Source organism: Gigantopelta aegis, chromosome 14 (assembly GCF_016097555.1).
Source record: "Gigantopelta aegis isolate Gae_Host chromosome 14, Gae_host_genome, whole genome shotgun sequence".
Classification (NCBI taxonomy): Eukaryota; Metazoa; Mollusca; class Gastropoda; order Neomphalida; family Peltospiridae; genus Gigantopelta; species Gigantopelta aegis.
In genome coordinates, this window is record NC_054712.1 from 25,444,326 (window position 1) to 25,460,934 (window position 16,609).

The 16,609-nt window shown below is 36.5% G+C and overlaps 1 protein-coding gene across 2 annotated transcripts in view; it reads right to left on the reverse strand.

The window, feature by feature from the left end:
* Positions 1-9,183: 9,183 nt before the first annotated feature.
* LOC121389048 (Fanconi anemia core complex-associated protein 24-like) overlaps positions 9,184-16,609 on the reverse strand; it is a 33,819-nt gene continuing 26,393 nt past the window's right edge. The window contains exons 5-7 of one of the 2 annotated variants that reach the window (XM_041520663.1): positions 15,443-15,474; positions 13,273-13,350; positions 9,184-11,876 (exon numbers count right to left, since the gene is read on the reverse strand). In XM_041520663.1, the coding sequence (XP_041376597.1) occupies positions 11,811-11,876; positions 13,273-13,350; positions 15,443-15,474 (176 nt within the window). In that variant the 3' untranslated portion in view covers positions 9,184-11,810. The remainder of the gene's footprint in view (positions 11,877-13,272; positions 13,351-15,442; positions 15,475-16,609) is intronic. The other variant, XM_041520664.1, reaches the window with a different exon arrangement.

The following is a 16,609-nucleotide window of genomic DNA, read 5'->3' on the forward strand; positions in this document are numbered from 1 at the left end:
ATAGAGTAGTCTTTTCAAATAACATGTAGCAGCAAGGGACGTGAATTCGACATCAACCGGGATTATTTGAAAGAAAAGAAAAGACGTTATTACGAGAAGAACATGTACCACGATGCCATAGCAAACACCATGCAGAAATTACAGTGGAATTTGCTTAGGGATACGTACACACACTTTCTTACTTACATGTATTACTTTGATAAGGGCCCAAAATCGAGAAATATTCTGGAGTCGGTGCCGGTGGACACTAAAAGGGACGCGAGACCGCAAATTCGTGCCAAAGTGAACCAGTATTGTTCTTGGATCACCGAATTTCTGGATGACGATGGCGACGACACTGATGATGATGATGATGAATCCAGTACAAAGATGATAAAGAGAAATAAACACTAATAATAATATTCACATGTCGCCCTTAAGGCCTCTAGATGTAACCCAATGTGTGTCCCATTATTCATGTGTAGTTGTCAATAGTGATTGTAATTTAGAAATAAATTAAAAACCAAACTGTGACGGTACATGCTCTGAATTTCTTTTCGCCTGTGGCGATATTAATTGTTTTAGAGGCCGTGTGCAGTTCCAAATGCACTTAGCCCAGGTGGGCAACTTGTTACGTGATACCTTTGCGCGACGGTCGTCGAGCTTTTCTAATACACACCTAGCGCAGGAGTGGAGGCCATGTGGCCAGTAGTTACGTAATAACTCCGCTAGTGCTGTTTATGACCAGGGGATTGCTCGCGGAATGGCGACATCCAGTCTGACGATCAGAGAAAAATATGCCGGTGTGGTGGCTGTGGAAAATCCACATGATACGTGAAGTACCGCCTTGTACCCCCAGGCGATATTCGGAGTTTTGAATAAATAGCTAGGATTTTAGATATATCGAGGAGAAACATTTGGAAGTATCCAGGGGCACGGACGTCGTCCACTGAACGATCTATATTAGTTCAGACGGGACTTTGGTAAATATATATTTTCTGCTCTGTGTATAACCTTGATGTGATTGATGTGACTTTAAATATTTTAATACTGTATTATACCAATATTATTTAGACGGTGCTGCCGGTCATCTGACGCAGTAATCTGTAGGCTCACTGTCCTAAATAATTATAAAAAGCTTAACCAGTCATCCTAGAGGACCTAGGTAAACTGTAGGTTATTGTCTTTATTGTTATAGGTACCAGTATTAATTCTGTGTTACAAGGTTACTGAATGAGTAGTTAGGGTTAATTAAAAATTAACCAGTTAGGAATAGAGTTGTAATTCCTTTATTAATTAAGTTCCCCTGGAAGCGTTTCTCCATTATCACACGTGTGTGTGTTAGCGTTTCTCAATTATCACACGTTATTGAACGAGTAGTAAGGGTTAATTAAAAATTAACCAGTTAGGAATAGAGTTGTAATTCCTTTATTAATTAAGTTCTCCTGGAAGCGTTTCTCAATTATCACACGTGTGGGTGGTGTGTCACGGTGAAGTGATTAGGATATTGTGTAAACTAGACACCTAGAGATTAACTAATTAAGTGATCAGTTCTGGGTTGTTATTATTTGTTGTTGTTAATTAACTACTGCGGCAGTACATTTGTCAGCGTAGGTTAATACAGATTCCAAAGTGTATTGTGTTTTTGTTGTGTTTTCTAGTGAACTAAACGTGCTATAATAATATATACTTATATAAGATCGTATCTCTGATCATACCTAGAGACGAGCCACAGCGGGTATAACTGCCTGTTACAGAGAGATCTAATAGATATACAGTTAGGAGAGATATTTGGACAATCGTGTTTCATCCCCGTGACACAAACCAAAATTTCGCTAGTCCACACAAGTCCCTCTCGAAATGATGGACGGATGGATGTAGGCACTGTGTTTTGTTTTCAATACAATATACTGCCAATGATTTGAAAGTTTCAAATTTCACTAAGGATATTGAGCAAATGCATTTATAGTATATCAGTCATGCATAATTGTGGGGACCATCCAAACTACATAGTCTCATAGTTGCATAAATTTTAAATGTGCACAAATTGCTGACATATATTTGGTATATATAAAGGTTGAGTAGTATATGATGGGTATTCAGGGTAGTATTGAACCATTCATCGGGCAATATTACACAATCTCTGCATCATTAATAGGTTACATCCACATACTGACTAAAACAAAGTGACAATACACGTCTAAAGGCATACTAAAACTAGTTGTAATCAAATCTTCTTTGTATACATGATACATTTTTAAAGCGTAAATGTCCTTATATAGGAGTGTGAATATATATGTATGTACGCAAAAAATCTAATATAAGTTAATTAAATTGCTGTTTAAACTTCGTATATGAAATGTTAAATTTCAACACAAACTACCTATACAGACCCCGCCCTGCAGGTTATAGAGGCCGTTTGTACAGTAGTAGATGGGTTCTGCTTCAAAACATTCCTATTGGATGTCAAACATTTGGTAATTTTGACAGTTTTAGACAGGAAACCCGCCACACTTTTCCATTAGTAACAAGGGATCCTACACTTTCCCAATTAAAATTAGCTCCACTATTACATGTGGATCTAACAGCAGCCAGTTGGAGCTCATGTCCACCAATCAAAACCTTACTTGCAGAATCATGCCAGTGATTTGAAAATAATTTGAAAACATTCCGAATTATCCTGAGGGTATACGATATGTTTCATGTGAATTACGAATGCCTTATTTAGACCAGTAGAACTAATTTTAATCAGATTGCTAACAACACTGCGTAGACTCCAATGTCCAGGTAACATTTCGTCTGTAAATAATAATTTAAATATTGACCAATCACACTTCGCCTTTTATAACGTTATTTGGGAGAGCATACAAATTCTAAAAATATCGGGCGAGTCTATTTTAGTGGTCTCATGTAATAGTGGAACTAATTTTAATTAGATTGGCACTTTCCCAGAGAGGATAGCGCGGGCGTTGCTAAGTAGGACGAGAGAACGAGAACGAGAAAGAGATTTATGTGCACATTCAGAGCAAGCTGTTGTAGCACACCCTATCCTGGTCACAGGGACCGGCCTTGGTCGGATCCCTCTGTCCAGGACAGGAAAGAGTTGGGGGAGGGTTAGAGAAGGGACGCCTGCACTGACAAGGGAGCACCAGCAGTCCAGTGTTGGTGACAGGCGGGGTGTAATTGGTGCTATGGAATTTTTAAAGTCCCGTAGGATTATGTCAGAGGATGAGGTGCACGTTTTCATGAAGGAAATTTGGCGCAATTTTGATTAAGTAGGACGGATCGGGGCCGGGCTAAGTATGTCAGGACTAGTCTAAGTAGGTCGGGGCCAGTAGGATGGGGCCGGGTCACGTGACAAGGCCGTAACGTCATCAAGGTCACAGAAAGTAGGTCATGGGGAGTAATATGCTTCATTACTCACATCTATAATTTTGCAAAAATTACCTTTCTTTCCTGCTTCTTGGATTTTTATTTATTGTGGCTGTGTGTAGTTTCTCAATATGAGTGTCAAAGATAATATCATCTTTTCAGGTGGAATCATCACTCTTTCCCAAAACTATGTTGACAAAATTGTTTGCATTTGGTTTGTTAAATGCATAGATCAGAGCATAACCATCAAACATATCAGGCAAGATAAAGTGTCAGTGTACTAATTATCACTCTACGTAACATTTCCTGGCCACAAGTATTATCCCAGTTTATCATGCAGGATCAGAATGTTTTGTTGTTGTTTTTATTCAATATTCTATGGAACATGGAGTTACATTAGTTTGTACGTATCACTGGAGATGGATAAGGATATATAAAAAAAAAAAAAAGGCATTCAACCAGATAGGAACTACGACGCAGCTACATATACACAATTTTTCCTCCCAAGTATGAAGCATATTCTCAAGTTGTGGTTGAATGCAGACAGATACATAATGCTATTAATGGTTTGCTATCTTGGTCACCCTAGAGATGAAACTTTGATACCATTTGAGTTGTCATCAAATACTGGGCAATAGGGTTTCCACGTTCACAGGACTCGAGTACTCGTGCCAGGAAGAGCACTCTCATTTAATTACATTTTTTAACGTCATTTTGCCATATACTTGCAACCGGTTACATTATAGGACAATGTGACATGAAGGGAAAACAAAAGTCGAATTTTCTAGTAAGTGGTAGTTTGACCCTCGAGTACTCTAGTCCAGTATTTCAGACTACTGGGCAGGACATATACTCTTCACACTTTAAACACATTGATGTCACTGATGTAGATTTCCTGAACCACATGATAATTTGTATGGTGATACGGAGTTATTGACAAAGCCAGGAGGAAGAGAAGACTCTGGAGGTGTTTCCACCTATTAAGAATGCCTCAACTACATTTGAAAAGAGCACATTTCTAAACATACTTTCTAAGCATTCCTTAATTTGACAGTAGTCTACCCCCTGCTTAAGGAGATTGGAAAAATAATTTAAATGGGAACTGTATTAACGTGCCCATATCCCTAGGGTTCAGGCACGCCTACCCCAGAATCAATCTCTTGACTTCGCCAGTGGTTGATTCCGGACCAAAATTCAAATGTAGCAAAACAAGGCACATATGTATTCCAGAATACACATGTACTGCAGTCCAGTGCTGCTGTCTATCAATCATAATAGTAAACTGGTTAGTTATATGGCATTTATTCATGTTGAGGGATACGTTTAATAAAAGAAACCAAATAAGACATACCATTTTAATTGTTGCTAGAATAACAGTGATATTGTCTTTAATTAGATAATAACATTATATCTTAAATATTGATGATATTCAACCCTCTCCTTGGCCCCACCCACCAATAAATAAATAAATATATATATAATTTTCCTTTATTTGTGCCAAATGACTTTAAATGATCTTAACATGACGGGGTACCTACCCTCTTTGTAAACCTTACCCTATATAGCATTAAGCATGTGTCCCCATTTAGGGGGCAGAACGTAGCCCAGTGGTAAAGCACTCGCTCGATGCGTGGTCGGTCTGGGATCAATCCCTGTCAATAGGCCCATTGGGCTATTTCTCGTTCCATCCAGTGCACCACGACTGGTATATCAAAGGCCGTGGTATGTACTGTCCTGTCTGTGGGATGGTGCATATAAAAGATCCCTTGCTGCTAACTGAAAATAGTCCATGAAGTGGCGACAGCGGGTTTCCTCTCTATATATATGTGTGGTCCTTAGCCATATAACTGTAAATAAAATGTGCCAAGGGCGTCGTTAAATAAAACACTGCCTTCCTTCCAATTAATAAATGCCATATATCCGTAAATAAAATGGGTTAAGTGCGTTGTAAAATAAAACATTTCCTTCTTCCTTCTTAGTGTCCCCATTTCTAACAAAACATGCCGGAAATTTGTTTTGCCTAGTCGTTAAGAAAGAAAGAAGGGATCTGTTTAAATTTCCAATATTATATGAAGCACATTTTATTTCATTCTACACCAAAACCAAAGATTAAACAAAACATATAAATTTATATTTCATATTTTTATTTATAAACATCATTGGAAAAAAAGAATTAACTTTAAAATATCATTTGGCTTTATTCAGGTTGAGAAACAGTCAATTTAGTTCTTTGTCGTTGGGTAGTGGCTGACAGAGGAAACAATTTCGACATACCATTAAACACATGTACATTCCCAGCTTACGCACGTTTACTTTATATAACTGCCATACAAATGCAAATTATAAGTGTCAGTTTATATGTATTGTAGAGCCAGTTATCTACATACAGTATCTAGAAGAATGCATCACACGAAATTAATATTGTAAAATAAATGCATTTTTGGTTCCAGATTTCCCAGGTATTATGGCTCGTACCAATCTCGGTTTTCATTGGCTTATCACAAGTATAGACTTCCCCAACAAGAGATCACGTGAGATTTCGCAATTTTTGAACAAATTTAACTGTCTTGATTGAGGAGTCGTCTCATATCTCGAAAACATATTTATATCCATAGAGGTATGGTACAACGCCTTTCCAGGCGTCGGTGGGTGGGGGATTTGCCTTGAAATTTTTACAGTGGCCAGCTGTTGGCAAACGCATTACATCTAAGGGGGTGTTACTAATCACGTAACGCTCTAGGGATAGAGGAAGAGGGTACCGTGTTCGATTTACGTAACATTTTTCAAGACTATATGTTATTTTTATTCATTACTTGGACCTAAAAAGGTGTTTTTTTTAAATGCGCGGTCAGTCTAGGATCGATCCCCATCGGCGGGTATATAAAAGACCATGGTATGTGATATCCTGTCTGTGGGATGGTACATATAAACGATCCCTTGCTAAAAAAAAAATGTAGTGGGTTTCCAAAGCGCGTGTGCAGGGATTTCAGCGGGGTTGGGGTTATAGACTGTGTTGAGCGAAGTTTATATGGGGGCCATGCTCCCCCCAAAAATACATTTCAATTTTTTTTAAGCTTGGGTAAGTAAGGGTTTCGACCTCCAATACCCTCCCCCTGCACATGCACCCGTTTCCTCTCTAAGATTATATGTCAAAATTACCAAATGTTAGACATCCAACAGCAAATGGAAGGAAGGATAGGATATGTTTTATTTAACGACGCATTCAACACATTTTATTTACGGATGATTATTATATCAATATTCTTTATCTTTGATGTCGTTAACCCCCCCCCCCCCAACTTTACCCTTTCTAAACGAAATATTTATTTGAATTTGTCGATTTTAACACGTAAAATTAAGAAGTTAAAACGTTCATTGTCTACTTTAGTATATTTTATTTTTAAAATATATACATGATTAATGTGTTACTAGTATACAAACTAAACTTTGAAAGTTCTACTAACACTTTATAAAATATCAATTCTGAAATAGGAAGGTACGACTGTCGATAATACGTTGTCAAGATCAAACCGGTTTTAACTAAAGACTCTAGTAGGCCTACCGTATCCTCAACCGAACGTTCTTCGTACAGCGCAAGATTTCTCTTTTAATTTTTTGAGACGAACCCTACAATTTGAAATCGGCAAACGCACGCGTTAACTGAAACTGACAACAGGCTGTCGTTTGTGCTTTGCCGAGCTATGGCGGCACAGGCGACAAATCAAGCGTATACGTTTGACGATATCCGTTCCTAGCGAACACATACGACTTTTTTAAAAGTACATTTGAGCTTCTACCCCTGCGTGTGCTGTAACCTCACCGTGGTGCAGGGGTGTAACATTCTCTTTGAGAATGGCCAATACAGCACAAAATTGAAGTTTTGAGTAAAATTCAGTATCCGTAAAAGTCTTGAATTATTATATTGATGTTGATCATCACTTTATTTATTTGCATTACCATAGTTTGACACCCAATAGCCGATGTATTTTTCGTGCTGGGGTGTCGTTAAACATTCATTCATTCATTCATTCATTGAGCTTGTATTTCACATTTGTACATGTTATATGGTAACCAGAGAACCAGAGACTAACAAATAATGTATTTCTTTTAAATTTCGATTTTGACCCGAACTAGCTTAAAATGACCCCCCTAAAGGTCAAAATGGCACGAGTACCTACCTTTTACCATACTCTATCTAGATCTCAATAAAGGTCAATTTAGCGTGGGTATCTACCCTCGTCATAAACCTTACCCAGCACAGATCTCAATAAGCATGGGTACCCACTTTAGGCAAAGTGCTACCATTAATGTTTTAAAATACATGTTTTAGACACTTGTAAAAACATTGTTTCGCGATAAATGACACCCAAAATGACCTTTAAAGGTCACTTTTAAGTGGGTACCTCACCATAACCTGCACCCACCCTCATCATAAACCATACCATGTACAGGCCTCAGTAAGCATGGGTACTCATTTCTAACAAACCATGCCACAAAATGTGGACGTAACCTTTTCCTAAACATCTCCACCTTTCGTTAAATTATGGATCTGCACCTGAAATTTCAATCAAGAAGCACCCCTACTAGATATGCAATGGATATATCTATAAACCAAAGTAATAATATGAACATTGTTGATCAATATTAAGGAATTAAAAAAACAACCCAACGTATTATATATTCAGAAATAATTACCTTCATTTGACCTTGAAATTGTAGGTCAAATTGACCAATTATGAAAATCCAGCAAATCAAAATGGAAAGTTTGGATATTAAGCATCACAAAAAAATAAAAATAATAATAATAATTAAAGCGTTTAATCTCCCCAATAACAGAAATTTGGTGTCTGTCCCGTGGACTGTTGTTTTGGGGTAGCAGCAGATCGAACAATAATTGACGTACTATTAAAAGTATGCAAATTCCCAATTAACGTACAGGTTTAGGCACGTAAGAGTTCCAGATCTGAAATATACACATACTTTTATACAAGAATCAATGTCCAAATCTTCCCGACTCTCTGACATAAATAAATCGACCTGGCTCCTGGACTAAACCTTCCGAGTCGACATAAATAAAACAATTTACTTATAACTGTTTATAACAATATGTTATGTGTTATTAGATTACCAGCCGTGGCAAGTTTGGCAGCATTGTCGTAGAGTTGTAAAGCTTGGAAAAAAATGTAATTGTTCTGAAATGCAATATATATTTTCCCCTTTCTTTCTAAATGTTTAGTGTGTGTTACGTTGTATTTTTATTTATAAATATACACGTACGTTTCGAATATTGTTTTAGGTCGGTAATCAGTGTGGAGTCAAGGGTGTTAGTGGACTAACCCCTAGCGGACAGAGTTTACTTTACTGACTGATATTTTTAAGAGGACTATATGCCATGTTTATTTGATACCCAATGATCCTTATGCGAGTCTTCACTCAGATTAAAGCAACATTTTAATGCAATTTCTTTGTGCTATCCATTTCATTTTGTTTGACACCCAATACCACATAACCGTCATTAAAATGTGTAGGGTACGTGCGTTAAACATTAATTAGGTTACCTCTATTATCCATATCATGCACACATTTTTCTTTGTACCGAGACAGTATACTAGTTTCATTTTATCTGTGTGGTCCAACGACACATAACCGTAAAGTAAAATGTGAATTTGGTAACGTAGAACCTTTTATATGATACCTGCGAAGTACGGGGCTACATAAATGCTAAGTATTATAGAAAACATACACACAGAATACCTTCAGTTGTAGAACAAGATACAGAGACAGTACGTACAGTAAAGTAGAACAACATATATAGAGAATACCTACAGTAAAGTAGAACAACATTACAAAGACAGTACGTAAAGTAGACCAACATAAAGAGACAGTACGTACAATATCCCTGTTAAAAAACGCACAGATATTCATGTTATATGGTGAACTAGGACGTAGAACACTTAAATTAATTATTCAACAAAGAATGATTAGTTTCTGGACTAGAATTGTATCTGGCAAACAAACAAAACTAATGTTTTTATTACATGAATTTATGTTACACGACTCTTCCCTAAATGAAAAGTTATACTTGGATCCGACATATTAAACAACTATTTAACAGGTATGACAGATATATGGATACCCAAAAGATTCTTTTTAAAAAAAATCTTGAACAGATCAAATTAAGTCAGCATGGCCAGTATCTTCAAACGTGGAACAGTAATATTGCAACTTCGTCTAGAGGGTAAACGTACACGTTTTAAAGATAACCTAACACTAGAACAATACCTCACCATAATGCCTGAAAAACTGTAGATCAGCCTACTTAAATTTAGAGCATTGAATCACTACCTCCCAATTGAAATAGGACGATGCACACTATGTGACTTAATGATATTATTCTCTTGTGCCTTCTTTAAGGAATCCCGAAAATATTGCCTAAAACGATACTTTTATCTCAATTCCAATACCCTGAAATTTAAAGAACTATTGACCAGTAATAAAATAGGTGTCGGTAAATTAATTAAAATAATTAATGATAAATTAAGAAGACCATATCTGTGTCAGTCTATATCAATATATACCACACCACTGGAGGTATTGTATTATTGTATTATATATTTATACTATTTATTATTTAATAGTGTCGTGTAAACCCTGTCCTATACTGACATGTAAAACATTGTCGTTCATGTTTCCCCATATGTGTAATTAACAGAGGCGTCGTAAGGAATCCGACATTGGGTCGGCGAAAAGGGTGTGTGTGTAAGGGTATCCCCCTCTTGCAGTTGGTGCTGCAGGGGTGTTCCCGCTTGAAACATTTTCAAAGTTATCTACTTTCGGACGATATTGTCAGAATATTAAACAGAAAGAACACTAAAATATGTACCAGCATGTACTGTTCACGTGACACCTAGCATACCTATAATTTTCCTAAAGTTGTCAGGCACGATTCCCTATAAATTGCAAACTTGTATTATACTTGCGTTTGCAGCTAGCGAATGCAATGTCCACTAAACTTCCACAATTAACGATAGTGGGAATTTTGATTTGTTTTAAGGAAATTAAGACTTAAAGAAAACTACAACCTAAACACAAAAACCAACACAATTGTCCCTGTAAATTTAAATACAGTTCTGTTCTGTAAAATAAAACATTCTATCCTATCGAATAAGGCTACGGGCTATAAAATGGTCATAATAGGTTAACAAAATGATAACGGTTTACCGATGGTCAATGGCTGAAGAATGTTTACAATACTGTTTAATGCCAGAACCCGAAGTTACGCGTGTGATGCTTTCATTGCTGTGTGATAGCAATAAGATATGAAGTTACGCATGTGATGCTTTCATTGCTGTCTGATAGCAATATGTTACTCTTGGTAAACACTGCAGTTCATTGCTAACGCATTTTCTGTAATCCCCGCTGCTTTTATTTACATCCAATGAGAAGTCGTCTTGTAAATAACCGACAACGCTTCACCGTTCCGAGATTTTTAAAACATATACATATATTTGCAGGATATGCATACAACATGTTCAGCTTCCTCCAAATGTTTTAATTGATTTTTTTTACAGCGCTTACATTTTTAGCATCAATTTAATCAACACAAATCAAGTCAAAATATGTGGGGTAACGGGCTGAAAACAATTAAATGTTTACCTTCAAACCAGCAAATCCTGTTTTTATTTTATTTTAAAATTATTTTAAAATTATTTCAGACAGTGAATGGGCACAAAAGACAGAACGACCATTCTGGTCACGTGTTTTTTTCCCCAGGCGGAAATTGCCGACACAATAAAATAAAAATAAATGTTTTTATTGCTGAAATAAAATATAACTTTTCTTGTATGTATCAAACAGACAACAAAAAAACCCCAGTCTGGTATTGGACATAATAAAAATACTGGTATTGGATATATTTTTTATATATTATTTTAACTACATACAGAGTTGAATACAGTTGAAATTATAACTTTTGCAATTTGTGATGGGTCTTTCACTATTTTGCCTGGACTATAGTCCTGTCAATCCCATTAATAGATGACTGCAGCTTTATCTATACCATTAAATCCCTCATTTAATACAATTAATAGATGGAATGTCCTGTCCTTTCACATGTTCAATTATTACATGTGTCTACTACAACTTCCTTAGAGGACACTTGTCTGAACACTACACTCCTATAACTTCCTCATCCTAGTGTTCACAAAGCCAGTTGCCCATAAGCACTAATGACCACCACTAGTGGTTGGGAGACTCAGGCAAGAATTTTGGGATTTTGTTTTAGGATTACAACCTAAAATCTGGGATTTGTAAAAACACTGAGACTTGCTAAATGTGCAGCTAGGAAGTGGATGCAAATGCAGCATCGGATCAATGGTTACACCAAACAGGTCCCTCATCATTTTTGAAGATCCATGGACGGGAATGTGGAAGAGATCTGATCCTGTCACTGTATATAATCATGTGTTGTCAAAGAACTGTTTTACGTTCCTAGCACATGCTGCACCCACAATCTTGGATAAAGCCTGAAAAAACATTTAAAAAAAAAAAAATTAAATATAATACTTTATATGGGCAGATATATGTCTTTTTCAAATAGTGTGCATATTTAAGAGATCTATCAATGTTTTTTTGCATGGTCACAATTATGGCAGTGGGAAAGGAAAGGAAAGTAATATATAATCAATGACACCTCAGCACATTAAACTACATGTATACCTATTTGGCGTTTAACAAAATTGGTTAACTTTTGTGACTTGGTCCAGATTGGGTGATAGAAAACCCACTGCTACCACACAGGCTACTCTAACAATTCAATTTAATTTATTGCATATTACCAAACAAGCTGGTGTCAGCAAACAAATAAAAAAACATGCAACATCTATAACAACAACAACAACAACAACAACAACAACAATATTAATGTACATGCCAGACGGAGAAACAAAGTTTGTATTATATTTGTAGGAATAAAGTATATTATAAAATACTTGGAAATAATTAAATTAAATTACTGCCACACTGACAGCTGGAACAAGAACTTTACATTTAGAAATACAGCCGTCAATAAATGTTAATACATGTACATGGTTAAGAATTTCGATATCACCATTATTGTATGACATGATAAATATAAATTGTATAACTTATCAAACAGTTGTTGCCTTTCAACATAATAAATAGGACAGTCTAAAATGTTTTTAATCTTCCACAGCTTGAGAATTACAAACAAAACAAGTCCTCTGTTCAATAAGTTTTTTAGGTTTACAGAATCTTCCAAGTTCAATGTGAAGATTGTGTGCACTGATTCTCATTTTGGTAAATTGTCTGCGTTGTTCGAATGTTTGATGTGCAGAGCAGGTAGTTTTCTAATTTAAATTCTGATTTAAATAGACTGTATGTTTAGAATCATTGTTTTGAATAGTATCTGACCAGAATTTTATATATTTCGACTCGAGTATTTGTTTCAACTTACGTGTATCTCTGTGAGGGTATAAAGAGCCTTGCTTGTCCCATATTTGACTAAAGCCAAAATTGATCCACATCATTTTAATATAAAATGACCAGTTTAAATTAGATGTTTAGAGAGTCGACACATGACATCACGTTAACAAATCATCAACATCAAGGGGGTACACATATGGAATCATTTGAAAATTTCAAGTTTAACATCCCAATACATGCCTGAATTAAGGCCAGTCAGTGGAAGAACTGTATGCATCCGAGTAGGTGATCACAAAGTATGACCATGACAGTACTTCAATATGCTATTCTGTTACATCGTCATTGACAGCGCACAAAGCATTGTGTATACCGTACGTCAGGTTTAGAAGACAGGAGAAGATCACTCTACTTTTAACAGATAAATAGTACTTCTATGTAAAACACAATATTTATAAAAATTTTTAATATAAGTCTTACTGAAATTTTAATGATGCACAGGAACTTTTTTCCATGAGTATATATACCAGTCAGAGAGTCTACAGCAGAATCAAAAGACTACAACAGAATCAACAGACTGAGTATTAGAATAATTTCTAGCAAGTTATCTATTTGGGATCGTATTGAGGGTTTTTGTAAGGCAGATGTAAAATGGTTTTCATCACCAGCTGACCACATAAATACAGGAATGAATGTTGTTGGTGTATTATATTCCACTTGTTTACAGGTACCTGTTGACATATTGCATGATAGAATGCAATGAATTGAATAAATATCTGGCTGATGTACATAAAAATATTTTATCATTCTTAAAAGATTTTCTGATGCTAGCATGTAATCGATTGTACTGGGATTCCCGGTATAACTATAACAAGTACATTGACCCAAATAATCACCTAGGGTTCTACCATTAATTATACAAAGCCCAGCAGACTTGCAAACCTGAATACGTTTTTTGCCATGAGTGTCGACTAACGCTGGATCGAAATTATTTCTGACCATGGGTGAGCTGGATAGATGCATAAAGTCAGTCATTAGATCGGGGACACCCGGATACTTTCCAACAGAACAGAAGTCTGGCTCCTGATTGGTTCGCGCATTAAAATCACCACAAATGAAGCAATTACCTAACAATGAATATTTTGTAACATTTTCAAGGTGTTTAAAAATGTCTTCATTTACAGAAGAGTATGCTGGGCTTGAATAAAGAACTGCGATGTAAATATCTTGTTCCAAGTTAAACAATATTTTACTCCTGTGATATCACTACTAGTTAAAGGCATTTGCTTTACAGCAGATTTGAAGTCGCACAGATTTTGCAGCTGTTTGTTTATATTAATCAGTCATTGATAGGGAATCAACGTTGTTTGAGTTGACAGGTGGTATGTCCGTTTGAATCAGATTACTTTGCATAACAACAGGCAAGGCAGTTTGAGACTGGGCCACTGAGCAGTTGGGATAAAAGCTTGATGGAGTTTATGTACTAGCTGTATTAATACATGAAACATGTGTCTCGTGGACATGTAGTTTAACATTACTGTCGACAAATGGGACGTTAGCACCAAGCTCTGGATCGACGTCCTCTGTGGTACCGGTAATAGAATCTTTGGAAGCTGTACCAAATTCGATGGAACGTGAGTGCAGTTCAAACATTGATATTTTCTTCCAGTACTGCTAAAGTTGTACAGCTAATAAGTATGCTAACCAGTACATTGATAGTGGTTCCAGCAGGAACAAATACTGCATTTTATCATGTAAGCATCATTTGACGATGTGCATTGAGGGCAGTTTAATGTTGCTGCTCTACGACTTGTGTTGTACTGGCTAGTAATTTGAGTGCTGATCTTATTTATACTGCATGCAGTTGTAGGCAGCCTGTTTAACAGACTTGGGGTAGTGGTATTTGACCTATTCACATTGTCGTGATTAAGCACAGCTGCTCCTTTATTAGCGAGCGCATCTGCGGCTTCATTACCTTGTTCACCCGAATGACCATCTACATGTTGCCATTCAATTTGGATGTTGTTGGACCTGTCTGCAAGCTTACAACATAAATCATTGTTCTTTCTTGTCACCAGATCTTGACCAAACATGTGAAAGGGGACACCTTGTTAGTCACTTGACCAAAAGAAAGGCTGACGACATCTTGACACTGTTCTTTGTGGTACGTTAGCGGATGTAGCTTGTCAAATAAAATTTCTGCCCTATTATTTTCCGAACAGACTTTCAGTCGCACACGTCATTTTTAATAAAACTTTACCTTTAACAGCTTAGAGAGAATGTTACAGAGAGGTTAATGTTGCAGTAATCTACCCCCAGTTGTAACCCTGTGTACATGTATGGGGGAAATTATTGACATTCATATGTGTTGCTCTATAGTAGAGTAACTTATGTATTTGTCAAAAAGTTTCCGTAAATATTGTGTTACATATGTTACACTGTTTACAATTGAATAAATTTACGTTCCTCTATAACGTATTGTGTTATATATTTACGTTATAACGTTGTTATAATTTAAAACAAACCACCATCTTGACCGATGATGTCTCATCAAACAGCAGCAAGGAATCTTTTTTATGCTCTTTCTTATAGGAAAGGAAAGCACATTAATGAGATGAATCTAAACCAATCATGTGTAAATAAAACTTACTTCGGTGGATGCTTCACAAATTCCACGTAAACCTAAAAAATTGACAAAACAACAGATCAGACCATTCAGTAACATCTGTAAAACCTAATCTATGACGAAAAGTTTATTATTCCCCTTACTGCACTTCAAAATATGTCGACCAGCCTCAGTGGCGTAGTGGTTAGGCCATCGGTCTACAGGCTGGTAGGTTCTGGGTTCTGATCCCAGTCGAGGCATGGGATTTTTAATCCAGATACCGACTCCAAACCCTGAGTGAGTGCTCCGCAAGGCTCAATGGGTAGGTGTAAACCACTTGCACCGACCAGTGATCCATAACTGGTTCAACTAAGGCCATGGTTTGTGCTATCCTGCCTGTGGGAAGCGCAAATAAAACAACTCTTGCTGCTAATTGGAAAAAGTAGCCCATGTAGTGGCAACAGCAAAATCTCAAAATCTGTGTGGTCTGACGCCATATAACCGTAAATAAAATGTGTTGAGTGCGTCGTTAAATAAAACATTTCTTTCTTTCTTTCAAAATATGTCAGGTGGTCAAATGCTTCAAAGACTGAGTCCTCATGTTTCATCAAGAAAAACCAAACTTTCTTTCATAACCAGCAGGTTATACTGATACTACATGAAGAAAAATTTGTTTTGTTTAACGACACCAGTAGAGCACATCGATCATTTGTTGGATATCAAGCAGTTGGTAATTTCGACCTGCTGTCTTTAGAGGAAACCCACTACATTTTTCCATTAGCAGTAAGGGATTTGTATATGCACTTTCCAACAGACAGGATAGCACAGACCATGGCCTTCAATATTCCAGTCGTGATGCACTGGTTGGAATGTCAAAATACTCTACCAGAGAATGGATCCACCAATTTGCAAAGAGGTTCGATGTTGTGGACCAAGTACCTCCGGTGAGTGATAACAGAGTTAGATCATGCCCTCCACCTCAGTACTACATGACTGCAGAAAGTAGTACAGTGAAACCCTGCTATTAAGACCACCCATGGGACTTAATAAATATGGTATTATTAGCGGGGTGGTCTTATTAGCAGGTTATTACTCTTCCAAACTATATACAATTATAACAAGAAATAGATTGCAAATATCATTTATTTGAATTATTTACAGTGAGCACTAAATAGAATTGAGAACTAATGTCAATATAAATTTATAAATACT